Genomic DNA, 26,743 nt, shown 5'->3' with positions numbered 1-26,743 from the left:
AACAGTACTCATTTAAAATCGTTGGTAGGGTTGAAGAGTAGTTGAGAGGCATTAACCAAAGAGAGTAGGTCTTACAAAATTTCTATCTTAAGAATTCTGTCTAACACAGATGATCCGAAAGAGAACCAGAATACTTCTCCCCTTCTCTCTTAAATGGAGAAAAATGAGACTATCCTTACTATTCACAGAACAGGAAGCCTGAGGAGATACTCCCAACACTTCAGTGAGTTACTTAATATTTAAGAGTTGTTTTTTTTTTACTATTACTATGGGCAAGGTACTGTGTGGCTACAAAAATGAAGTGGACATAAATCTTTCCCTTAAAGAGTCTAGAAGTGGGAATTTGATATGTTTATAAGTTTCTGTAATGTTTATGTAATTGTTGAATGCTTATTGTGTTGGGCACTTATATATGAGCTTAAATCTTCTCAACAACCCAGTAAGACAGGTACGATGCCCATTTTACAGATGAGAAGCCTGAGGCTCAGAGAAGCTAAGTAACTTGCACAAGAGGGTCAAATTGTACCCAGGTCTGACTCTGGAGCCTGTGCTCTTTCCTACTTCAGATGACAGATGTACAGATAAGAGCCTATGAGGGCTCAGTGAAAGAAGTAATTATTGCTAGCTTGTGGAAGGGATATTTTTGAGGGGCAGGGGGCTGCAGGAGCAGCTTCATGGAGGAGGTGTCATTTAAGCTGGGGCTTGAGTGATTGGTAAGGTTTGGATGTGTGCAGAAATAAGGGAAATACATTCTAGGTGATGAGAACAGCAAGAACAGAGGTCTGGTGATGATAGTGTAGAGCTGATATTGAGGAGTGATTTGGCTGGAATTCACAGGGTGAGAAAGGGTCCATGGAAAATAAGATTAGATAGGGAGCTTGGGATGAGAAGTATGTCAGTACTAGGAATTTGGATTTACTCTGCCATCAGGGAAGAGCTAGGGAAGGTTTTTAAATTGAGTATGGCATGCTCGAAGTGGGGCTTTGGAGTATGAGTCCAGCTGGACTGTATACGGTAACCAGAAGTGAGGGTGAACCAGGAAGTGAAGAAGCCACGTTCAGTTCATGTTCCCTTCTAAATGAGTGGTAGAAAAGGAGAGAAGGGGTTGAATTGGAGGGAGAGTGCAGAGGTTCAGTCAACCGAACCTGGAAACTGATTGGCGATATGGCAAGGAGAGGAAAGCATCCACTCTCAGTGTTGCTTTTAAAGATGTATTTAGTCAACAGAGTTCCAGGCAGCAAACTGGGGGTTCAGAGATGAATAAGGCACATTAACTATCCTCAGGCTGTATTAGTTTCCTATTACTGCAGTGCAAATTACCACAAACTTAGTGGCTTGAAACAACACAAATTTATTATCTTACAGTTCTGGAGGTCAGAAATCCGAAATGAGTCTTACAGGATAAAATCAAGGAGTTGGCATAGCTGCGTTCCTGCTGGAGGCTCTGGTGGGAGCATGTTTCCTTTCCCCTTCCAGCTGTTAGAGGCTGTCTGCATTCCTTGGCTTATGGTCCCTTACTCCATCTTCAAAGCTCATCACTCCAACCTGTCTTCGTCCTCACATCTGCTCTCTCTCTTTTAGACCATCTTGCATCCTTATGAGGACCTTGTGATTCCATTGGGTCTGCTGAAATAATCCGGGATAATTTCCCCATCACGATATCCTTAATCACATATGTAACGTCCCTTTTACCGTTTACCATATTCACAAGTTCCAGGAGTTAGGATGTGGTCATCTTTGGAGGACCCTTATTCTGCCTACCAGAGAGTTAACAAACACATCTATGGAAGGTAACTTGACAAAGCTTTTTGTCCCTGCAATCTCTTTGTTCTTCTCTTTATTCAATCAATGAGGCACCTGTTGTAAGTCAGGCACCGTACTAGGTGCTGAGGACACGGGGATGCCGAGGCACCTCGCTGCCCACCTCTAGAGGAAGAAGAATCAGAGAAGGGCTGTTAATGTAGAACCAGAGACCAAACTGTCAGGCTCTTGGCTCTTGATTTTCTAAAGCGGAGGTCCAGGCCTAAGATGAGAAGGTTTAGAAGAATTTTGGTAAAATTTCAAAATGGGATCCTCCTACCCACCCTCTCTACTGCCAAATCCCAACCCCCAATTTAGATTTTTTTTATCTACTCAAAGGCCTCTGGGGATGGGGGTGTTTGCAGAAACCAGGAATTTGACTCCTTACAATAGGGTGGGAGGTTAGAAGAGGGAGACAAGTCTAATGAAGAAAATAGAAAAAGCAGCAGCAGTAACATTCCAACCTCAAGGTAGCCTAGAAAGGTGATTGAGTTGGTGACATGTTGAAGATTTATTGTCAGCTGGTGTTTATGAAGCCTCTACTACGTCCCAGACCATTTAACCTACAGCCCAGTGTCATCCTCACGGTAACCCTGTAAGGTAGGCCTTACTGGCTATGCAGCACAGACCAAGAAACAAACCCAGAGCCCGTAGGGGAACTGCCAAAGAACTAATGAAAGATCAGTCCCCTTCCAAGCATCTTTTGACCCTAAAACCAGAGTGTCCTGCACCATCACAGCAGCCTCTTACGTCAAGGGGTATATAGTTAATGCATGTGGTCGGCATTATTCACCTGAATCCATTTCAAAACAAGTGTCTCGGGCTTCCCTGGTGGCGCAGTGGTTGAGAGTCCACCTGCCGATGCAGGGGACACGGGTTCGTGCCCCGGTCCGGGAAGATCCCACATGCCACGGAGCAGCTGGGCCTGTGAGCCGTGGCCACTGAGCCTGCGCGTCCGGAGCCTGTGCTCCGCAACGGGAGAGGCCACAACAGTGAGAGGCCCGCATACCGCAAAAAAAGAAAAAAACAAAAAACAAGTGTCTCTTGGAGAGGAGCAAGAAAGACCTTGCACACAGTTAGGAACATGATATGTCTTACACTAGGTTGGTATTTCATAGAGGAAAGACTATGTGAGAACATCGTGGGAAGGTGGCCATCTTCAAGACAAGGAAAAAGACTCAGAAGAAATGAAACCCTCTGACACCTTGATCTTGGACTTGTAGCCTCCAGAACTATGAGAAAATACATTTCTACTGTTGAAGTCGCCCTTTTTTTTTGCATTTTGTTATAGCAGCACTTTCAAACTAATATAATGTATGCAGAGTATATAGACATTCTTTGTGCCATTCTTGCAGTTTTTTATGAGCTTAAAATTAATTTTTTAATTTCAAAATAAAAAAAGGAAAAATTAAAGAAAAATGGCACACATCTATCTATTCTAACATAGAAACAAAAACATTGAAAGAGTATGATTAAATTTTTAAAACCCAAGTCACAGAAACAATATCCACTTTTTTTGTTGAGATATGTGATATGAGTATCTGAATAGAAAATGCCTGAATTGACATATAATACAGTGTAAAACAATGATTACTTCTCTGAAATGAAGTTGGTAAGTGTGAGAGAAAAAGAGGTCACTTATTTTATATCTTGTATGATTTTGTGATTTTCAAACATTTTTTTAACAAAGAAAATATATGTTACTTAATGATAATAATAATAGTATTAGTAATACATTCAATGAAAAAAAAAAAAAGAACTTGATGTATCTTTGATGGGATAATTAATGGCCTGACCAGAGAGATTCGAGCAGGTCTGGGCCAAGGGTGAGGCACGTAAGGCACCCAGGGCACAAATCTATGGAGAAAAGGTCACACAAGCACTGGCACTGCACCTGCCATACCCTGCAAGTGAGCGTCTGCTTACATCATGTGCCTGGGTGCCTGACTGGTAAGGAGGTCTCACTCTCAGGGTGCTGCAGTGCAGTGTGCTGTGCTCACACAACCTTGCCTCCTTGAATTTTGGGCCCCGGGCATCTTGGCTTGCCTCACCCTAGGTCTTAAATTTGAGCAGGGGCCAGAAAGGGGAGAGGACCAGTGAGTTCGGTGACCTCAGTGCTGGCTGCACATTCAAACCCCCTGAGTAGCTTAAAAAAAAATATCTCGGGTAAGGTCTGACCACAGACCAGTTAAATCAGAATCACTGGCACGGGGTGGAAGGAAGGCAAAGAGGCCTAGGCACGGATATATTTTTTTAAGGTTTTTCAGGTGATGCTAATATACAGCCAGGTTTGGGAACCCCTGAGTTTGTACATTTGGAGAGAGTCCCTCCCTGCCAGGCTGAGTAGGAATGTACATGATTGTACCAAAAGTGAGGGTTTATGTAGTCCTTTTAGTCAGAGCTGAGGATTGCTACAGTTCAGTTAACTTTATGATCCTGGGTTTAATTCCAGCCTGGTTAATAAATCAGCTGGTTCTTCCACTCCCTTCCTCTGAATTTGAAACCTAGAGAATAATTAAATCTAGAATTCATCTGCAATGCCTGTTGTTATCATCAATGTGCTGGTTTCAGGGGTGCTGGGAAATGTATCTCAACCCATTTTATTAGCCCGTTTGCAAATCCTTATGTGGGTTGAATCTGTATCTGTCCCGGAAGATAAAGGAGGTCTCCTCTGAGTGTCCCAGCTCTCACATTAGGTAGCTGTGTGACGTTAAGCAGTTGGTCTAACCCCTCTGTGTCTCAGCTTCCTCATCTGCACAAAGAACTGGTTATGACTCCATGATTCAGCCATTACTTCATTTTTGCGTTTGCTCTTGTTACAGCTGGAAAACAATTGATGTACAAATGAACATGCTTAATTTTGCTGTACTCTTTAACCAGTCGTCAGCCATTTCTGACCTACTGGGAATCCTTTATAGCTGTGATTGCCAAACCTGGCCAAACATCTGCATCCTGTGGGAACATTTTAGAAAATGCAGATTCCTGGGCCTTGTCCCTGAAGATCTTGATTCAGTGGGTCTTAAGCAATGTCTGGGAATCTGCTGCTCATCGGCCGTATTTTGATACAAGCAATGATAAGTTTGATTAAAGTGGTAGAACTCCCAATTTAGATATCACTATAGAGTTGACCGTTGACAGAGATCATAGTTCTTCAAGGAAGCCTTCCCTGGCCCCCCGAAACTACATTATAAGCCTCCTGGTTAAAAGTTTTAAGGCACCCTGCTCTTCTGTTTTGTAGGACTTCTCAGGCTTGTTCAATATCTGTCTTCCTTTCTGGAATATAAGTTCTCTAAGGTCAGAGACAGTGTACACTATTCCAACGTTTGGGACATACAACCTAATCTCTTCCAGAGTTGAGATCTGTGGTGTATGCTGCCATGGCAAAGGGAGAGGAAGTTTCCATCTGGCATTTTGAACTGAGGCAGGGCTCCAGGTGCTTCCCAAGGTGTGTAACCAATAAGAGCCCATAACTGTGTTTACACTGTGTTACAGCAGCTCCGTGCGATGTCCGATGAACCTTGTCATACTGTCTTAAAGCTTCTGGATGTGTTGTAAGTCATCCCTTTCGTAGGTTGTCATCCCTTTTTTTAGGTTTGAGATGTCAGCCCAAGTGTGAAGATTAATACGAATTTTCAGCCACCCATTTCCCCAGCTCCTTTCTCTTTACTGTTTTTATCTTTTGAAATCCTGATATTCCAAGACAATACAGATTAAAAGGGTGGTTCAGGCACATTTATCGAGACTGAAAAATGTAAAAAATTCCAGTTCCAGTTCCCTCTCTTGGCATTTCAGGCCCCTCAGGGTCTGACCCCAGACAGTTTCCCCACTTGTACCCTACACTCCAGTTACCAGCCTTCTTTTTGAACACCCTACCTTCATGGTTTCATGGCCAGTGCACTTGCCCAGAATGCCCACTCCCTTCTTCTCAGCCTCCAAGGCTCTCATCATTTGATCTCCTTCCTAAATCCCTGTGGCCCCTGACACTTGGTTTGTGCCTCCTTTATTAGTACTTGACATAGTACTTGTACGAAGGTAAGTTGTGTGTGATACTGTCTTCTTCACGTGGCCCATTATCTTACCCTTGACTGGGACTTGATTAAACTCTTTGATTCCTATGGGTACCATAAGTCTAAACTTGCCTAGGAATGGCAGAAGGTGAGCTTTTCTAGAAATCCAGAGACATTATCATTAGGTTTGAAGAGGAGATTAAGGTGTAGGGAGCATTGTCACATATGAGTAGTCTTTCCTTCTCTGCACTTTCTTCATCCTTAGTTTGAGATCACCAAGTCAGTCTATGGGAAATGTTACCTGTCAGTTGCAACAGCCGCGGGGCTGAAGGCGGTGACTGAAGTAGAAAAATTTCTTCCACTTTTGGAAAAATCCTCACAAAAGTGAAAGTTTTGTATCTTGCGGTGCCTGTCAATTTTGACTTTCAGTTGTTCCCCTGTGAAAAAATAAAACAGAAACTTATTGGATAAATTATTCTTTCTTATTCCATCTATATTTTTTCATTTGTTCACTTCTTCCTAGATTGATTTCATTTATTCATTCAACTCAGGTTGTTTTTGAGAAGCTACTTTGAACGAGTCACAAGACAATTGTTCTTTCCTCTCAAGAAGCCCAATTTAGGCAATTTAGAGTAAATAATTTACATGTTTTTTAGTAGACTGATGAAAGCAGAGACCATGCAGAAACAAAATATTCACATAGCCTTGTTTCCTGACAGTGCTGTGGACAAAGTTTGCTGTTCACATAAGCACATTTCTATTAAAAACAACAACAACAACATTCTGATTGAGTTTAAACACATCTGAAGAAACTTTTTTTTTTTTTTTTTTTTTTTTGCGGTACGCGGACCTCTCACTGTTGTGGCCTCTCCCGTTGCGGAGCACAGGCTCCGGACACGCAGGCTCAGTGGCCACGGCTCACAGGCCCAGCCACTCCGCGGCATGTGGGATCTTCCCGGACTGGGGCACGAACCCGCGTCCCCTGCATCGGCAGGCAGACTCAACCACTGCACCACCAGGGAAGCCCTGAAGAAACTTCTTTTAGTGATAGTTTCTGGTTCCTGGGATTGCTACCATTCTCAGAGTCTAATGAGCACATATAAACACCCGCATATTGACACAGGTGCCTTTTTTCCTCTATCCATGCTTGTCTTCTTTTCCATGTCTATCCGTAAAACAAACCCAAAGGGCCCAATCATTTTCCTGTTGCTGACAAGTTCTGCAGAGCATGCCGTGCTTTGAGGGCCAGTGCAATTCACTCATAGGAAATGACAAAGAAGAAAATAGGGCGTCCAGAAGGAGGGACAGCTGGGTGAAAACAGGACTGGGCTGGGCATCAGGACACCTGGGGGTCTAGTTTCATCTTCGTGCCTAACTAGCTGTGTGACTTCTCAGAGAATAAGGGGGGGAGGGGTGTAATGAAAGATTAAAAGTGGCAGCTTTAGAATCCTACAGCCCTGGGTCCAAATCACATTCTGATTGAACGACTGTGGACAAGTTACTTAACTCCTCAAGCCCCGTGTTATCTGCACGATGTGGAGAAGACCTGCCGTACTGGGTGGGCAGAGTGATTAACTGACCTCCTGTGTATGAAGGGTCTTAACACCACCTACTCACTTTTCAGCCCAGAGAAAAATGACCAAGATAGTGAGAGGCTTAGAAAACATCATGTGAGGAACCCCTGAGGGAAGGAGGAAGTTCATCTTTCTCTCAACAAAGCAGACTCAGGGAGAACATGAACGCTGTCTTGCTTTCAGACTGTTGTGATGTCATGGGGCTGTCAGAACAATTTGCTTCTCTTCTGAAAACCTCATCATGTGAGAGTCACTACTTAAGTTTTCCTTCCCTTCCTTGAGGCCCGCAGGCTTTGGTACAGCAGCAGCCATCTGGGAAAGGAGAAGGTGCAGAGAGAGTTGGGGGAACGAATGCTGCTGTTAATCAGATTTTAACCTGGGTTTGGTTGGCAGAATGTTGGAGATTAGGCCTGCAAGCCTAGCTCTTCTCTTTGCTGCCGTCAAAAGCAAACACCAACTGTTTGAGGCCTTTTGGACAGCTGACAAAGAGAAGAGTATAGGCTTTTACAGATGTGGCATAGCAGGGCTGACACATGCAAAATATTTTGTTTGTTTTCTTCCAGTTTCAGTGAAATACAATTGACATACAGTACTGTATAAGTTGAAGGTGTACAGCGTAACGATTTGACTTAAATACACCATGAAGTGATTATCACAGTAAGTTTAGTGAACATCCATCACCTCATGTAGAGACAAAATTAAAGAAATAGAAAAAGTGTTTTTCCTTGTGATGAGAACTCTTAGGATTCACTCTCTTAGCAACTTGCATATTTAACACCCAGCAGTGTTAATTATAATTGTCAGGTTGCACATTACCTCCTTAGTATTTATTTATCTTGTAACTGGAAGTTTGTACCTTTTGGCTGCCTTCCTCCAATTGCCCCTCTCCCAATCCCCGCCTCTGGTAACCATAAATCTCCTTTTCTGTGAGTTTGTTTGTTTTTGAAGTATAATTGGCCTACAATACTATGATAGTTCCTGTTATACAACATAGTCATCCGGTATTTCTATGCATTTCAAAAGGAGAAAGGAAAATTTGAATTAAGCACACTTTGCATTTGGAGCCCTCACATTTCCCTTTTAGCCGCTGTTCCTATTGCTGCCCATTCCTTACTTGTCCTCGACACTTTCTTCCTTCTCGCCAGAGCCTCACAGTATTTCCATAAGGAAGGGAAGGTAGGAGTGAAGAGACCCATCATACAGGTGAGGAAACTGAGGCTTGGAGAAGTCAGGTAATTTATTTAAACCAGACAGTCATGGTGAAGGACCTGGAGCTGGAACCCAGTGAATAACATGGACCTGCTTTTTCAATGATGGACCCTAGAGCCAGGTTCACGTTAAGGCGGAAGTGGAAGCTCAGTCCCCTGCCACCCGTGTTCACGTATGAAATACCTGAGTGCCTCGTACGTAGATGGGTGCCACAGTGGCAGGTGATGGGTGGGCATACAAAGCACTTAGAGGCCCTGGCCTTGCGCATAAACTAGTGGAGGACAGATGTGAGTAGATGGGATTTGAGGCGGTGTGGTGAGTATCCTGAGTGAGGAAGTTAGGTGCCCATGGAGCACCCCAGAGGGGTACCTAACCTGGCCTTGGGAGGATGGGGAAGGCTTCTGTGCAGTAAGTGACATCTCACCTGAGACCCGAGAGGTATTTTCTCAGGAAAGGGTATTCTAGGAGCCAGGACAAGCATATGAAAAGGCCTGAAGGCAAAAGGAGCTGAAAAAGTTCAGTGGGGCAGGAAAAGAGCTTGGAGAAGAAAGCAGGTGTGAGTTCACGGAGAGCCCTACAGGCCACCGCAAGGACTTTGAGCCTTAGCCAGTGGACAGTGGGAAGTTGGTGAAGGGTTTTAAGCCTGGGAATATGGCTTTGTCGCATTCATATTCAGTAGCATGAGGAGGATGGGAGGGAGGGCTGAACCTAAGGAGAACTGTTTGCTCATCCCGGGAGCTACTCCTTCTGTAAACACGTCAGGCATCCCTGTTGCCAAGATTCATCCCTCCCGAATTTTTGCACTGAGGTTGCCTCCATGCTGACAGCCAGCTCTGGGCCAGTGATTCTTTTATGCTTAAGCAGAGAAGGTCCACAGCCAGACAGAAGAGCGTTTTTCTGCTTCCCCAGTTTGAGCATCTGTGTGCAGGGGAGAATTAAATGAGATGTCAATATCGGAGTGACCTATTCTAACAAAGCCACTGGCAAATGCCAGCCCCGCCACACACAAGCTTGGTGGCAAACACCTCCCTGGGCCTCATGGTCCTCATTTAAAAAACAAAGGTAACAAAATACCTCCCTCAGATCTTTGTGAGGATCCAATGAGATGATATATGTACAGTGCCAGGCGTTAGGAGGTGCCCAGTAAATATTTATTACCTTCTTTTTTTTTTTTTTTGCGGTACGCGGGCCTCTCACTGTTGTGGCCTCTCCCGTTGAGGAGCACAGGCTCCGGACGCGCAGGCTCAGTGGCCATGGCTCACGGGCCCAGCCGCTCCGTGGCTTGTGGGATCTTCCCGGACCAGGGCACGAATCCGTGTCCCCTGCATCGGCAGGCGGACTCTCAACCACTGCGCCACCAGGGAAGCCCTATTACCTTCTTTTTTTTCTGCCCTCCCTACTGCTGCTGCAGAAATCTTACAGTCCTTGCAAAGCCCGATACAGTCTGACCTATTTCCTTTCTGGCCCGCTCCATCCTTTTCTCCTCCTGGCACACTGGCCTTCCAGCCCTGGCTCCCTTGAAGTTTGTTGAACATGTCAAATACACTCCCACCTCAGGACCCTCTGATACCTGCGTGGCTCGTTCCCTCATCTCTGGCAAGTTTTTGCTCAAATATCTTCTCAATGAGACCTACCCTAGCCACTCTCTGTAAAACTCTAATGCCCCTCACCTTATTATTCCCTTCCCAGCTTTGTTTTCCTCCAGAGCTCTTATCACCTTCCCAAAAGTTACATAATTGTTTTTATTTTTTATTTATGTTTTTATTATTTAGTTTGATCATTATCACCTCCAACTGACATATACACTCTACAAGGACAGGAAGTTTTTAATGTCTTATTCATTAATGTATCTCCAGGGCTTAGAACAGTGTCAGGCACATAATAGGCTCTCTACAAATGTTTGTTGAATGAATGAATGAAATTGACTAGCTCTCATGATAGATATCATCCAGAATATTGGGAGTTGGGGGTCACCTGGTACTGAAGAGGCTTGATTGCCATCTGAGGGCTTTCCCACGATCTGGCTGGGTAGTAACTCCCCACTACCCAATTAGGAGTCAAGGGTTCGAGCCCTTCACTTCTTTGTAAAATAAGGACATTGCCCTTTGCCTCACCAAATAGCCTAGTTTTAGGAAAAACTTAACCCTAGAAGCTTTTACACAGAAGCACTGGTTAGCTTATAGTTCTATTTGAAGGTGTGGAAACCAGCATTTCTCCCTTTAGCCCCCCTGCCAATTACCACTGCTGGAAAATTTAAGTTGTTTTTCTCCTTTGTTCTCTTCCTGTCCTCGACTCACTGAACTTAAAAACAATCTCCCATTGAACCTGGGAGGCAGTGCGATGCCTCACGAAGGACATGGTTCCAAGAATGTGGCCTGAATCTATTTCCTTGCCAGCCTTTGAGATCTAAGGAAGTTACTGCACATGAAAGGAAGCTACTGTGCATGAAAGAGTTGAGATAGCCATCCCGTGGTGAAGTTGTCTATTTGGATTAGGTTTACTAATTCATTTACTCATTCACTTATTTCTTTTCTTTTTTTAAATTAATTAATTTATATATTTATTTTTGGCTGCATTGGGTCTTCATTGCTGAGCATGGGCTCTCTCTAGTTGCAGTGAGCAGGGACTACTCTGTTGCAGTGCACAGGTTTCTCATTATAGTGGCTTCTCTTGTTGCGGAGCATGGGCTCTAGGCACGCAGCCTTCAGTAGTCACGGCATCCGGGCTCAGTAGTTGTGGCTTGTGAGCTCTAGAGTGCAGGCTCAGTAGTGTGGTGCACAGGCTTAGTTGCTCCATGGCATGTGGGATCTTTCCAGACAAGGGCTCGAACCCATGTACCCTGCATTGGCAGGCGGATTCTTAACCACTGCGCCACCAGGGAAGTCCCAACTCATTCACTTACTTCTTCACATTGAGAGACTCACAGTCAGATGGGAGAGATGGAGAGCAGACAGATAATTATAACAGTGAAGATACGTAGGTGGAGGAGAAAATTTTTGTGTTAGTCAAGTTCCTGCTACAAAAGTGTTCGTTGTATAACAACCCCAAACCTCAGTGGCTTCCAACAAAAAATATTTACTTCTTGCTTCAATACCTACAGACCAGCTAAGGTGGCCCTGCTTCAGGTGGATGAGGTTCTGGTCTGTTCTTGTATCTCTTTTTCTGAGACCCTGACTGAAGAGGCAGTGGCTACCTGGGGCAAGCTCTTCTTGTGGTCTATGGCCAGAGTACAAGAAGCCAAGCCAAACCACACAAGCGTATCCACAGACTATGCTTGCATCACATTTATAACATTCCATTGACCAAAGTAAGTCACAGGCCAATCCCACCTCCAGAAAGATAGGGATGAATACTCTGCTTACTGTAGTGGCAACATGATTGTATAGTTCTGTTTCAGGGAGGAAGTGAAGAGTTAGTAATAATTGAATCTACTACAGCATTTAACTCTGGCTATGGGAGTGAGGGAAGGCTTCCTGGAGGTGGTGACTTTCATCTTGAAGGATGAGTTATTTTTCAAGACAAACAAGCAGGCAGTAACATATGCAAGTGCGTGCAAATTAAAAAAAATAAGTGTGAAGTGTTGTCTTAATATTTATTTGAGTCATCACTGTGGGCAATATGCAAAGATCTCAGGAAGATAAAACAAAGGTCACCTGAGTACCTGCCTACGAAGTCCAAGCTTCATGGGGGAGATCAGAAAGATACAAAAGAGAAAAGGAAATTATGTAACCAGTACACTCTTATTCAGCTGGATGGGACAAAAGTGTGAACTCAGAAAGGAAGCTAGAATATATTTTTAGCTATTTTTGGTACAGGATGCAAGCTATGCGCTCTTTTATATTCATTATTTCATTTAATCCTGACAACCTGTGAAGGATGTCCTAATGAGAAACTGAGCCTCAGAGTGGTTAGGTAACTTGCCTAATGGTTTGTAGTTAGCAAGTAGTGGTGCGAGTACTTCTTAGTAATTCTGTTTTGCCAAAGAGCAAAGAATTTATTCATAAAAATTACTAGTGTACACACTGTATTTTCTTAAGTAGGGCTGCTTTAAAATTTACTAAACCCATGTTTTTTAGTGTCTACTGTATATGCAGTACTGTGCTTGTTAAAGGGCCCCGATCCTGGAGTATCTCTGAAGTTCCACCTGGCTGTGGCATTCTGTAGGTCTCATCTTCTCACTGCTCATGGATTTAAAATGCCTCAAAGAAAATAGGATTCTTGCCCATGGTTCTACGCAAAAATGCTCACTTTGAATGTTGAGGAGTTTTGAAATTCTGCCTCTTCCATTCCCCCAGATTATATACACAACACCAGTAAGCGTTCTTTCTCCTTGGAAATGAAGGGAGACAAGCTAGTTGAGTTGCTCCAGGTTGAGCAAAAGTTAGAGGTGGGACTAAGTGGAGAATAACGATTCCCATTGTTGTGCAGATTACCTCTACCCAATACTAATTCTCTTGTCATTACCGAGCACAGATATACTCTAGTGGAATGTCCCTATGCAAGAAGAAGTGAGCATTTTTGCAACCATCTCTTCCCTCTGTGGATGGTTAAACATTGACAGGCGTTTTTGTGCACTCTCCATCTTGGCGGTCCGGAATTGAGTTGAAGCATATTTCATGACCCATTTTCTATTTGCTCAAGAAGCTGGCAGAACTGGTTTCCCTGATCTCAGACACCATCTCACATGGTCAGTTTTCTACCCCCAGACATGCTTTAAATCTTAAAATAATGAGCAATGCTTATAGGAACTGCCTCTCACTGTGTGGTGTTTACTGTCTCACGGTTCTGCAGGTAGGTGATGCTCAGATGCTGTTGCCTCTCATCAAGTTGACGTTGGACGGAAGGAGAATAAACTGTGCTCAGACTGGTCCAGGAGAGGGGGCGTGAGCAGGAATGCCGCTGTAGGTACAAGTGACCTGTCTGGCAAGGAATGCAGCATCCCGAGAGCCTCTTCTTGACATCATCCCACAGACCACTGCTTTCTCGAGGGAAAGGGCGCTGAGGATTTTGCTATCAGCCACCTAAAACTTTTACCCAGCCAATAGAAGACTTTTGCTGAAGAACTGAACAAGATATCGTTTCATTTCATTTTTGCATCTTCTGATCATCTGGGCTACAGTAACTTTTGTTTAGCTTTGAGAATTTTAAGTCATATTTGTTTCTGTCATTTTTGTGTACACGTTTCAAAATGATCGACTTAAGCTTCCTGACAGAGGAAGAGCAAGAGGCCATCATGAAGGTTCTGCAGCGGGATGCTGCCCTGAAGAGGGCTGAGGAGGAGAGAGTCAGGTAAGAGGCCGGGCGGGTCCTCGGGCATGGGAGGATGGGCAGTCTGTAAGAAGATGGGACACTTTTCTTTCCTCAACCTTAAGTGGTAGTTCTGACTTGGAGCCTGACTTAATGGATTCCAATTGTAAGTTTATTTCCTGGACAGAACTTTCTCCTCCATATCTCTTTTTTTTTTTTCCAGTACATGGGCCTCTCACTGTTGGGGCCTCTCCCGTTGTGGAGCACAGGCTCCGGACGCACAGGCTCAGCGGCCATGGCTCACGGGCCCAGCCGCTCCGCGGCACGTGGGATCTTCCCGGACCGGGGCACGAACACGCATCCCCTGCATCGGCAGGCGGACTCTCAACCACTGCGCCACCAGGGAAGCCCCGTATCTCTTAATTTATCCCATAGGACTCCTGCCAGAAATAGTTTTGATTAAAAACCTAACTAAACTCCTTTAAATTATTAAACACTGGATTAAAAATGAAATAATGTATACAAACACATATATACATCTACCTCTCTCTCTCTCTCTCTCTCTCTCTATATATATATATATATATATAAACACACACATATATATCGACTTTTTTAACTGAATCTACTTAAAAAATGGATCATGTGTGAAATTAGAAAAAATTTTTAATTTCTAAAGTTTTCAGAAGAAAATAAATTGAGAAGTAGCTCACATTTTTGCCCATCTTCAGAAATGTTTGAATTGGTTTCAACAGCAATTGAAATTAGTTCTGACTGAGCCAATTTTTCATTTGTGTTCCATAAGAAGGAGTGGCAACTTTGACACGCTATTCATTTTGGGAGGAACCCAAATGTTCCACATCAGCATTCCCACCACTTTCACTCACTTGCGGGGCTGGAGGAGCGTGAGGTCAGAATGCTGAAGAAGTGGGCTTGAGTCCAAGCCCTGCCATCTGTTGCCTTTGTGATCTGGGGCCTTGAAGGCAGCGAAAGGTTTCCTGAATGTGAGTTAGTCATAGTAACTGCATGATCCCCAACCTAGGAGTTATCCAAAAGGAACATAAGCCCTGTTCTTACTTCTTAGGATAGCAGGATCATGAATAATGGAGTTATTTGTGCCCATATTTCGTTATCCATATTTTGACCCTAATTTGAACATGGGTGCTTTATAAAAGAACATGCTGAAATTCACTTCAAGCACTCCAGAGTGTCTAACTATGGCTACTAGCAATAATTCATATATCGATAGTGCTTAACAGATTGCAAGGAGCTTACATGACTTTTATTTCTTCTGAGCTCACAGCACTCGTGCAGTTGGGGGTGCAGGGTGGGATGTAATTACACCCACTTGATGTGTGAGGAAATTGACCTTGAGACAGGTCAGGTGACTCACCCAAGCTCATGTAGTCCGTAGGTGTCAGAAGTGAGAACTAAATCCTGGCCCTCAGGTACTCATTCACTAACTCCACCTCCCCTCCCTAAGAAAACTATAGCAGACAGGACATCCTGGGAAGACCGTTAGACCTATTTTAGAAAGAAGGGGAGGGGGCAGCACAGAGAGAATATTAGTTGATTTTTCAAGCACAGTGGGAAATGGGAATTCCTTTAGTCTCTCAGAAGATAAGATGCAGAGGATGGGAAAGAAAGCAGTGGAGCTGGGATTGCACCGGGTCCTGTCCCTCTTCCTGCCTCAGGATGTGGGGACTCTGAATCCTGGCGAGCTGCGATCTTTGATTCCTCCCACTTACAAGACCTTACGTGTGGTCTGTAATTCTGTTTCCTCTATCTAGCCAGGTTACGAAGAGAGATTCATTCTCCCTCCCTTCTGTATTTACTTGACCCCAGAGATTCCAGGCTGCTGGGTCTTCCCTGTAGTTCTCTGATTCTGTATGAGATGAGTGGAGGTGTTTCTCAGGCATCTATAGTAATTGCTGAAAATATACTTAAAAATTCAAAGTTCTGGGCTTCCCTGGTGGCGCAGTGGCTGAGAGTCTGCCTGCCGATGTAGGGGACGCGGGTTCATGCCCCGGTTGGGGAGGATCCCACATGCTGCGGAGAGGCTGGGCCCGTGAGCCATGGCCCCTGAGCCTGCGCGTCCGGAGCCTGTGCTCCGCAACGGGAGAGGCCACAACGGTGAGAGGCCCGTGTACAGCAAAAAAAAAAAAAAAAAAAAAATTCAAAGTTCTGCCTGGAACTGGGCCTTGTAAGGGGTGTGTGTGTAGCCACTAACACCATCCAGTCTGCAGCCACAGCAGGAATGCTGTGAGTCCGTTTGTAGCAGGGACTTTGCAGATTCTCCTTCCATGCACTGTTTCTGAGGATGCTTCAGAAGCTGCTGCTGGTGCTGCCCTTGTTTCTTGCTTTTGTAAACTGATAGGAAGAAGGCTTGGGGTGGTGAAAATCTGGTGTGAGTCAAGTCCTGTTTACTGCTACCATTCTGGGGGCCTTCCTAATTAGTCACCAAGCAGCTCATGTGGACTTGGCCACAGGCAGGTCCAGGACTGAGTGACTGTGTGGGGGGGGCACAGATGGGCATGAGGCCCATAGCCTGTGGACACTGACAGAGGCCCAACCCGTAACCTGCTCCACGCAAAAGGAATGGAACTCTGGCACCCTTGGTTTTAGGACTGACGGAACCTGGGTTGGTTCTGAGGCTGTCTGCTCCTGGGCTGGTAGAACCATGACTAGGTTTCTGGTCTCTGAAAATGCTATTCTATGGGCTTTTGCTTTTCAGCCCCGTCACCATCCCGCAGCTGTTTGTCTCTAGCTCTTCCATCAGAGTGATAGCCTGACAGCTCTGGAAAGATTTTTGGGGTCCATATCAGTCACTTTACAGATAATGAAGGAAAAGCCCAGAGAGGGGAAGTGACTTTCCCAGGGTCACACAGCTAGTCAGTGCCAAAGCCATGATAAGAAAAGCTCTTGGTCTACTGCTTTTCCTTCTGCCCCATGTTGCACACTGGTATTGCTTTTTCAGAAGAACAGTAAGGGCCCTAGCGTGGACCTTGAGTCAAAACTTAGTGAGTTTGAATCCTGTCCTCACCACTGATCAACTATGGTTCATTCAGCAAGTTACTTGACCTCTCTGAGCCTCAACTCAGAGACTGGGAATGACCCTAGTACCAAACTCAAAGAATTACAGTCAGGATTAAGTAAGATAATTCTTCATCTTCTTAGCACATAGTAGGTGATTGATACATTTTAATTCCCTCATTCACCACTCCACCTATGCCTCTAAAAAAGGGCAGAATTCTCTGGTCAGTGGTCTGATTCCTTAGAAGGAAATTACTCCTAAAACTCTCAACTATTTAATACAGTGAAATTTAATTGAGTACTCATTAAGTCTAGGGAACTTCTCTGAACAAATGGAAGGAATTTTAGGGTAATTGAAACATGGTCCCAGTGCTCAAGGAATTTACCATTTAACCATTTAATGGATTATCAATCGCAAATTTAAAATCTCAACCTTGTTTCCCTAACGTGATTTTACAATGCCCCAGTCCTCCTCCAAGTTAGTATATGGCTTTAGAAACATAAATTAGATAATTCTGATATTAGCCTAAGGAAAACATCATTAGCAAGGCAATCTGCCACTAAAATTCAGACTGCTATTTCAAATGCTAATTCATTATGGGCTTTGGGGTAGAACCCTCCTGTAGCCGTGAGGACATTACTCATGGATCATAGCACTGCTGCCCACTAAGACCAGACACTGCCTCAGAGTCCTTTACAATATGGCTGTTGATGAGAGCTGGATTTAAATTGAAATCTGTTTGCCATTCCTGATTTATCCAGTGCTTTGACTTGTTCACATCCAAGCTCTTTCAGGGCACTTTGGAGATGATTTATCCTTTATGCTACCTCCCATCCTGATTTCGTGGATGAGAAAATGAGTGTCAAACAGGGGAAGCGTCCAGTTCCCAAATCACTCAACCTGTTAATAGTAGAATGTGGGTTTGAACCCAAGGGAATATCTACTGTGGTATCTCGGGGGTTCTGTTAGAAGAAAGCAATTCCAGGTCACTGTCTTTCATGCTGCCTCCCTACCTGTACCACAGTGCTAGGCCCAGTTATTACCATGCCTCACTACCCAGCTTGCTTTCCTAACTACCAGCTGGAGACATTTCACAAACCAGCAGTGAAGCAGACATCAGGATGGATTCTTTTTCTCGCTCCCCGCTGCCTCCTCCCTCTCTGTCCTCCTTTTTAAAAGAAACACCACCATACATACATAGATGTAACTTTAGTCTCTTAGGGTTTGAAAGTGACACACTCTGGAGGTGGTATTTCCTGTGCTTTGCATCACACTGCCAGCAGGAAATCATTGCCGCTGTGTGTCTGTACACCGCCAGCACCACATCCCCCATCCCATAAACACACAACCACATCTAGGGTGATGGGCGTTCTTGCAGTAGACACCATCTCAACCACGACCGCATCTTTTTTTTTTTTTTTGCGGTACGCGGGCCTCTCACTGTTGTGGCCTCTCCCGTTGCGGAGCACAGGCTCCGGACGCGCAGGCTCAGCGGCCATGGCTCACGGGCCCAGCCGCTCCGTGGCATGTGGGATCTTCCCGGACTGGGCCACGAACGTGCGTCCCCTGCATCGGCAGGCAGACTCCCAACCGCTGCGCCACCAGGGAAGCCCATGACCACATCTTATGATCCTCAGCTGCTGCCTTAAGACCTACTTTCTTTTAAACAAAGGCAGTTGTCATTGAAGAACTGCTTTCTAGGACCTCTGATGGCATTTTCTGTGAAAGCAAAGGGGAAAGGAACCAACATTTGTCCAGGATTGACACTGTACACAGAGCTTCACGTTTTCCCCTTTCATCCGCACAGCAGTGTAGCTGAACCCACTCAACAAGGGGGAGGAAATAGAGTGGAGGAGGTTAAGTGCCCTGTAAGATTGAAACCTTGCTTATGCAACTGCAAAGCCTGTGCTTCCCACACACTGTGCTGCCTCGCAGCAGATTGTGGGGATCTGTGGTGTGTCCACAGCACAAGTGATGCATGTTTCTTCTTGTTTTCCGCTGTAAAGAACTTTTGCAATTTATTTCATTTTCACGTGTTTGTTTTCAGATTCTCTATCAAAGGTTGAATGCCTTTGTAGAAAGAGTGAAGTGTGATAGCCATCTTAGAAATCAAAATCATGTTTGGCTCTCTCAGGCAGGATGATGGGGCAGTGGAAAGAATGTCGGCTAGGAGTCAGGCTGGCTTCCGGTCCCCGCTCTGTGTGACCTTGGGCAAACCTCTTAAACTCTCTGGGCCTCATGTCATCTATAAAGTGAGGCCATTTGTAACTATCTAAGGTCCATTCAAAACAAACATTCTCTCATTCAAAACAGACATCTAAGAGTACTTTCAAATCTCGTAGTCTAACCATCTTGCCCAGAATATACTGAAAGGTTAAAAAAAAAAAATCTGGGAATGGATCAATCAACCTCTCTGGCCAGTCTGCTGATTCTTATTATGCATAGCTGAGCAGATAATATCGACCAGGTCCTGTCTATGATGTTAGGCCTTTGCCTCATCATGATGAATAGCTAGAAGCTGGGGTGTGCTACGTGAGTACAAGCAGGAAAAATGTTGAACGCAGGATGAAGGGTGCCACTGCTCTTCTGGCTTTCCTCTGAAAGTGTTCACACTCTCTCTGCACCGCAGGAGTTGATGTTAGCAGTTAGGGCTGTGGACTAACTTTTTTATGTACAATTCCAAGCATATGCCTGGTATATGATAGGGAATTAATGAACTGTTGAACGAAAAAATGAACAGATATGGCCTTTACCATACAGAGAAAGCAAGATGGCCATCTTTTGCAGTTGACTGAATTCTTTGTACATCATGGTGAAATTGTAAGGATTAAATGAGATGATGCATGTTAAGTGCCACGCGTGAGGCCCAGGACCGAACACATGCTTTGTATGTATTAGCTGAAAGAATGGGGTGTGACCAGCATGTTCTGCCTGGAGGACCAACTGGACAGTGTCTTCTCTGGGTTGAGTGTTCTTCTGCCTTCACTTCTGCCCAGTGGCAGCCCATGGGTGTTTATTGAGCATCTTCTTTATCCTTAGCTCTTTACTAAGTACAACATGCACGTGTGGAGAGGATGGTAAGGTATAAAAAGTGTGAGTGTCAAGAAACTTACCTTTTTCCCACTTCAACTAAATGGTACAACAACGAGAGAATCAAGTGCTAATTTGGTTGGTACAATTAGAGTTCAAGAAAATTGAGAGATCAATATGGGCTGGTAGAGAAGATTTGATTTTATTTTAATTTTTTTATCAAAGTATAGTTGATTTACAGTATTATGTTTCATATTATATTAGTACTGCATTGTGATTCAGTATTTTTATAGATTATACTCCATTAAAAGTTATTACAAGATAATGGCTATAATTCCCTTGCTGTACAATATATCCTTGTTGCTTATCTATTTTATACATAGTACTTTATATTTCTTAGTCCCGTACCCCTAATTTGCCCCTCCCCCATTCCCTCTCTCCTTTAGTAACCACCGGTTGGTTTTCTATGCCTGTGAGTTTATTTGTGTTTTGCATGTACACTCATTTGTATTACTTTTTTAGATTCCGCATGTAAGTGATATCATACAGAATTTCTCTTTCTCTGACTTATTTCACTAAGCATAATATTCTCTAGGTACAGAGATTTGTTTTGTTTTGTTTTGTTTTGTTTTGTTTTTGCGGTACATGGGCCTCTCACCATTGTGGCCTCTCCCGTTGGGGAGCACAGGCTCCGGACGCGCAGGCTCAGCGGCCACGGCTCATGGGCCCAGCCACTCCGCAGCACGTGGGATCTTTCCGGACCGGGGCACAAACCCGCATCCCCTGCATCGGCAGGCAGACCCTCAACCACTGTGCCACCAGGGAAGCCCCAGAGAAGATTTTGACAGCACCACCTAGATGGCCGGATTTCTTTTTTTAATCTACACCTTTATAAAACTTGGGCTTTGATGTCATACATATGGGTTCATCTGTAAAATATTCCAAATGACTAAGCTAGAAAAAGAGATTGATTTACCCTAGTAGTGATTATCATGATAGGAGATATATAAATAGCACTTACTGAATTTGAAAGAATTTCCTATTCTTTTGCCACCTGAAAAGAAATGAGCCAGAAACCCAACCTCAATTCTTTACTGTAACGGCTTTACTATGAAGGGCCATGTGCTTCAATGAGCCCGACTCACGTGGTGCGGGCTTACTGTGCACTGAAAGCTTAATGGGATCAGAGGCTCACAGACAGTCAGTTAGGCAGAAGCGGATCAAGAGTTGCATAAGGACCCTTACAAAGTGCCTTTCCGTTGAACAACAAAGATAAGTGAATAAATAATCTCATGAAGAGAAATTGGGAGTTGTTATGCTGTGAGGGTTTGTGGTCTTTTTCAACACGATGGTGGCTGATGCCGTATTTCATCATGCTTTTCCCTAATCCACCAAGAGATGAGGTGGCCTGCCTCATTAGGAGGAGGCACTGCCATTGTGATGGAGCGTGGTTCACTTAACCCCAGCAGCGACAGGTTCTCTCTTATCTCTTGTCTTTACTCAGGCTAGGTTGGCTGCTGAGCATTTATTTGTTAACTGATTTATTCACTCAACAGTTTCTGGGTATCAGCTCTGTGCCAGGCTCCGTGCTGGATGCTGGCGTTACAAAGGTGTTTATGAGGTAGTCCTTGCCTTCAGGGAGTTTGCAGAGTTCACAGATTAGTGTGTAAGACAGATGTGCAAATAGATCATTGGAACACAGTGTGGTGAGTGCTGTCGTGGAGGAGCTGTGGGAGCACGGAGAAGGGCAAGCCACACAGTGCCCTCAAGGATCAGGGAAGGCTTCCCTGGGGAGGTGCTACCTAGATCTGAGGGATGAGGGGCCACGTGCTGGGCAGAGAAGTGAGGGAAAGACATCTGGAGAGAATTCACATTTATTGGTCTCTCACCAGGATCTGGGCACTGTTAGGTACTTTCAGGTAAATACGGCATTTAATCATCCCGGAAGTCCTGCAGAGTAGGTCTTATTTTCCCCTATCTTTATAAACAAGGAGACTGAAGCTTAGAGGGGTTCAGTAACCTGCCAAAGATCACATTTAGGAAGGGTCACAACGGGGACTTGGACCTAATTTGGGGAGACATCAAAGCCCATAGTCTTTCTGCCACACCTTCCTGCCCTTAATGTCTACAGAGGTCATGTAAGAGCAGTGTGGAGATCAGTAAGAGGTCTAGTGTGCTGGCACGTGGGGGAGTATGGGAGCAAGTGCTGGGAAATGAATCTGAACAGGTATCCTGAAGCCAGGTGGTCAGGGACCTCATATGATATCCCTTCACTCCAAAAGCGCTGAATAAACACCCACTGTTTTCCAGACACCAAGAAAAGCTATATTGAGTACAGGCCCTGCCCCTAGGGGCTCACTGTCTAGTCAAGGAGAGCTGGAAGGACTTCTCTTTTCTGGAATTGAACTTGAATGTGGTCCTTTTGGGAAGAGAAGGCAAAAAGCTCCACCAGCAGCTCAGGGTGGATTTTTTGCTGTGCTGAAAATCTAGGCAGTGGTTCCACATATAAGCGATATCATGTGATATTTGTTTATCTCTGTCTGACTTACTTCACTCAGTATAACAATCTCTAGGTCCATCCATGTTGCTGCAAATGACACTATTTCGTTCTTTTTATGGCTGAGTAATATTCCATTGCATGTATGTACCACATCTTCTTTATCCATTCCTCTGCTGATGGATATTTAGGTTGCTTCCATGTCCTGGCTATTGTAAATATACACACTACTGTATATAAAAGATATAACTAATGAGGACCTACTGTATGGCACAGGGAACTCTACTCAATACTCTGTATAACCTATGTGGGATATATGTGTATCTATAACTGAATCACTTTGCTGTACAGTAGAAACTAACACAACATTTTAAATCAACTATACTCCAGTAAAAATAAAAAAAAAATTTAGGCAATGGGAAACCATTAGAAACATTTTATAAGAACCATGACCTCTCTGGTGATTCAGAACCATGAAATGAAGACACTGTCCCTGTCTGGATTTGATGATGGGCTGTCACAACAAGGTGTGTCCAAGGGTTGTGATTGGACATGTTTGGCGTAGGGTCACTTCTTTCTAGATAACTGCGGGAGGAGAGGAGTTTCCAGCAGAGAGTGGGACTCTGGCTGGAAAGATCTCTCCAGGCACACTTGGGAGAGAGAAAAGGTACTTGCCAGAACCCGGGTAACTGCCCCTCCTGCCTTCCCCATTCCCAGGTAGGCCTGCGTGCAACCCTCACACACAGCCCTGCCACCACCTTGGGTGTGGCTGCCATACACGTTCTCTGGCTAAAACACTTAGATTGGCTACTTTAGGAAGCGTGCATATTGGCTCGAATGACAATCATAAAACCCTCTTGGATTTTTGTGACACATTACCCTCCAAGAGTTCAAAGTCCCCTTAAGGCTTTTATTCCACTTTATTGTAAGTACAGCTCTATCAAAAAGAAAAGATAGGTTTTTTGATTCTCATTTTATTGACATGGATAGAGAGATGCAGAGATTATAGGACTTGTCATGTAGAACAGTGTTTTCCCCTCACTGTAAATGAGGGAGATTTTAGGAGAGTGGCACTTGGCTTGTTCTTTAGGTTTTAACTTTTCAATGAGCATGAATGACATGGAACACTTAGATGCAGTATCTGCACAAATGGAATTTATGTCTGCCTCCACTCCCCACCCCATATAAATATTATCTTTCCTGATCCCAGCCAGTCTTGTTGAATTCATTTCTTGTTGAATTCAATTCATTCATAACATTAAGAACCAGGGACCTCATGCACTGTCCCCTACAAGCTTCCAGGAAAGTCTCTGATAAGCTCATTTCAGTGAAATGGCAAGAACTGATGAGCCAGTTATTCAGTGAGTGTTTATTAGGTGCCAGGCATGTGCAGAGGTGGTCTGCATGCATTAGCTAATTTAATCCTCATAGCGACCCCGTCAGGTGGGTTACTATTATTAACGCCTTTTTAAAGATGAAGAAACCAAAGCTTAGGGAAGCTTAATATGTCATCTTTCTCTGGGGTATTTACATTTGAACAGTGAACAACAAGCCTGCAGCCAAAGAGTGAATTTGCTCTTGAGAAATTTCAGGCATCATCTGGGGATCATGGCTTAAATCTTTGAATTTTTAAAAAGTGTTGGCCTCGGCTTCTCTGACCTTTCAGTCAAAGCATACATTTGTTAGTCATCTGGGAGGTTTGTGGGATCTTGTAAGATATTGAGAACTTCATTCTGGCTGTATGTTTACAGATTTCTTTATGCAGTGTCATAATAAACTCATTTATTTACTGTGGGTTCTTAGCAAAGTAAAGCTTTTTTTTTCTTTTGTAGACATTTGCCTGAAAAAATTAAGGATGACCAGCAGCTGAAGAATATGAGTGGCCAATGGTTTTATGAAGCCAAGGCAAAAAGGCACAGAGAGAAAATCCACGGAGCAGATATCATCAGAGCATCCATGAGAAAGAAGAGGCACCAGGGAGCAGGTGAGTCGCTTGGGCAAGTACTTTTAGAGCCAGCATTTGTCCTTGGGAGAAGGTGTCCTTAGGAGACAGGAAGGGTGTCAATCATTTAGGGGTGTGCTTTGCACCATGCATAGTCCTCTAGGTCGTAATCTCCTTGCCCTGGGTTTGGATGGATGAGGGCAGGACTAAGTGACTTATTGTGGTGAAGAAGGATGAGGGAAGCCCCTTAGATGCCATGTTGAATTGGAGTAGCCTAGACAATTGGAGGTTATAAGGGATCTACCACCTTCTCTTTCTTTGGCTTTTAATTCTGAAAATTCGGAACCTTTTCTCCTGAGTAGGGTGACAGGAAGAGATTAGCCTCCCTGTTCAATGACCTTGACACCTGGTACTTCTTTAAAAACCAAGTACATCATTTAAGGGACTGTGAAGACAGCATTTTGAGGGCTTCTTTAGAGTTCATCAAATATTAATTAATTAATAAAATATTAATCAAATATTAACCGAGTGTCTTCTCTCTAATTAACTCTGCACTAGCCAGTATAAACCTTTATCCCTAAGAACAGCCATTGTCTAGTTCTAGCCTGTACTCAGTAAGGAAAATAGCTGTCACCTCTTCAGTATCTAATATATGATAGGCGTTTAGTCCCTATTATTTCTAATTGTAGTAGCAATCTTGTAAGGTAGGTCTTATTATCCGCATTCTATATGTGGGGTATGTGAAGTTCAGAGAAGGGAAGTAACTTGCCCAAGGTCATATAGTTGGCAAATGACAGCTCCTGGATTTCAGTCTTTCGGACTCAGAGCCACGCTCCTTACAGATGAGGGCTGACCTCTTATGATGTGCTGTGTATTGCTCACAGCCCTCTTGATTTCCAAAACCACCCAGACCTTCAGAAATCTTGAAGGGTGCAAGTTAGTACTGTGGACTCCATTTTGCAGCTGAAGAAAATAGACTTATGTGTAAAGAGACCTGTGGATGTGAGTATTTGGAAATTGGGAGCCTTTATGTTGCTTCCTCTTCTTAACACCGATGAAAGTATTCCTGGCACTTACTGGCTATGTGGCCTTAGGCAAGTTTCTTGAACTCTTTGATCCTCAATTTCCAAATCTGTAAACTTGGAAAATAGTTACCTCCTCACAGGATAATGCATGCAAAGGACTCAGCACTATGCCTGGCACTCAGTCATCACTCAGTTGATGCTAATTATCTAAGAGGTTCAGGTAAAGAGTTCTGGGTGTTCAGAGGCAAAAGAGGTTATTTCCTGAAGAGGGATCACAGAGGTTTTAAGGGGGCCCTGGCATCTGAGCTGGCTATTAAGAAAGATATAGAATTTGGATGTGTAGAGATTGGGGGAGGAGGAGGCCATGGAGAGGGACATTCCAGAATAGAAGGATTTGTTCCCCTTTGTGTCCCAGAACCCAGCCTCAAGTTGGGCCCATTGTAGCTGTTCAGTAAATACTTGGTAATGATGGTGTGTCTGTCCCAGTGAGGACTCCCTGCCCTGAGCGTTCCCTGGCCGTACACATTTGGTCCTGACCCCAGTTCAGGTCAGAATCACCTAGGGCAGTCGGAATTTTGCTTTAGTCATCTCTGCACATTTAAAGGTGCACCCATGCTCTCTGGAGACGGTACTTGTAGGGAGGTAACAACATGGGAATCTACTGACTTCTCTCGCAGATGTAATTTTTTTTTAATTACGTGATTTCTTTTATTTTAATTTTATTTATTTATTTGTTTATTTATTTTTGGCTGCGTTGCGTCTTCGTTGCTGAGCGCAGGCTTTCTCTAGTTGCGGCGAGCGGGGGCTCCTCTTCATTGTGGAGCATGGGCTCTAGGCGCGTGGGCTTCAGTAGTTGTGGCACATGGGCTCAGTAGTGTGGCACGCGGGCTCAGTAGTTGTGGTGCACAGGCTTAGTTGCTCCGCGGCACGTGGGATCTTCCTGGACCAGGGCTCGAACCCATGTCCCCTGCACTGGCAGGTGGATTCTTAACCACTGCGTCACCAGGGAAGTCCTGCGTGATTTCTTTTAATTTTCACAAGTGTCTTCTTTTTAAGAAGAGGAATATTAGGCTCATAGAGCTCAAAAAACATTCCCTCTGCCTCAGAGCCACTTAGTAATATAACTAGGTCTTGTATACAGGTCTTTGTGTTTTTTTGTTTGTTTGTTTGTTTCTTTGCGGTACGCGGGCCTCTCACTGTTGTGGCCTCTCCCGTTGTGGAGCACAGGCTCCAGACGCACAGGCTCAGTGGCCATGGCTCACGGGGCCCAGCCGCACCACGGCACGTGGGATCTTCCCAGACCGGGGCACGAACCCGTGTCCCCTGCATCGGCAGGCGGACGGACTCTCAACCGCTGCGCCACCAGGGAAGCCCAGGT

The 26,743-nt window shown here is 44.4% G+C and overlaps 1 protein-coding gene across 6 annotated transcripts in view; it reads left to right on the top strand.

The window, feature by feature from the left end:
• Positions 1–26,743, top strand: part of LOC101274348 (synaptotagmin-like protein 2) — a 100,280-nt gene that overhangs the window by 30,830 nt on the left and 42,707 nt on the right. For all 6 annotated transcript variants that reach the window (XM_049713433.1, XM_033431869.2, XM_033431870.2 and 3 more), the window contains exons 2-3: positions 13,382–13,879; positions 24,231–24,382. In XM_049713433.1, coding sequence (XP_049569390.1) covers positions 13,779–13,879; positions 24,231–24,382 — 253 coding nt within the window. In that variant the 5' untranslated portion in view covers positions 13,382–13,778. The remainder of the gene's footprint in view (positions 1–13,381; positions 13,880–24,230; positions 24,383–26,743) is intronic.

The sequence above is a fragment of the Orcinus orca genome, chromosome 8, assembly GCF_937001465.1.
Source record: "Orcinus orca chromosome 8, mOrcOrc1.1, whole genome shotgun sequence".
NCBI lineage: Eukaryota > Metazoa > Chordata > Mammalia > Artiodactyla > Delphinidae > Orcinus > Orcinus orca.
The sequence above is the reverse complement of the archived record's forward strand: the minus strand, read 5'-3'. Positions and strand labels throughout refer to the sequence as shown.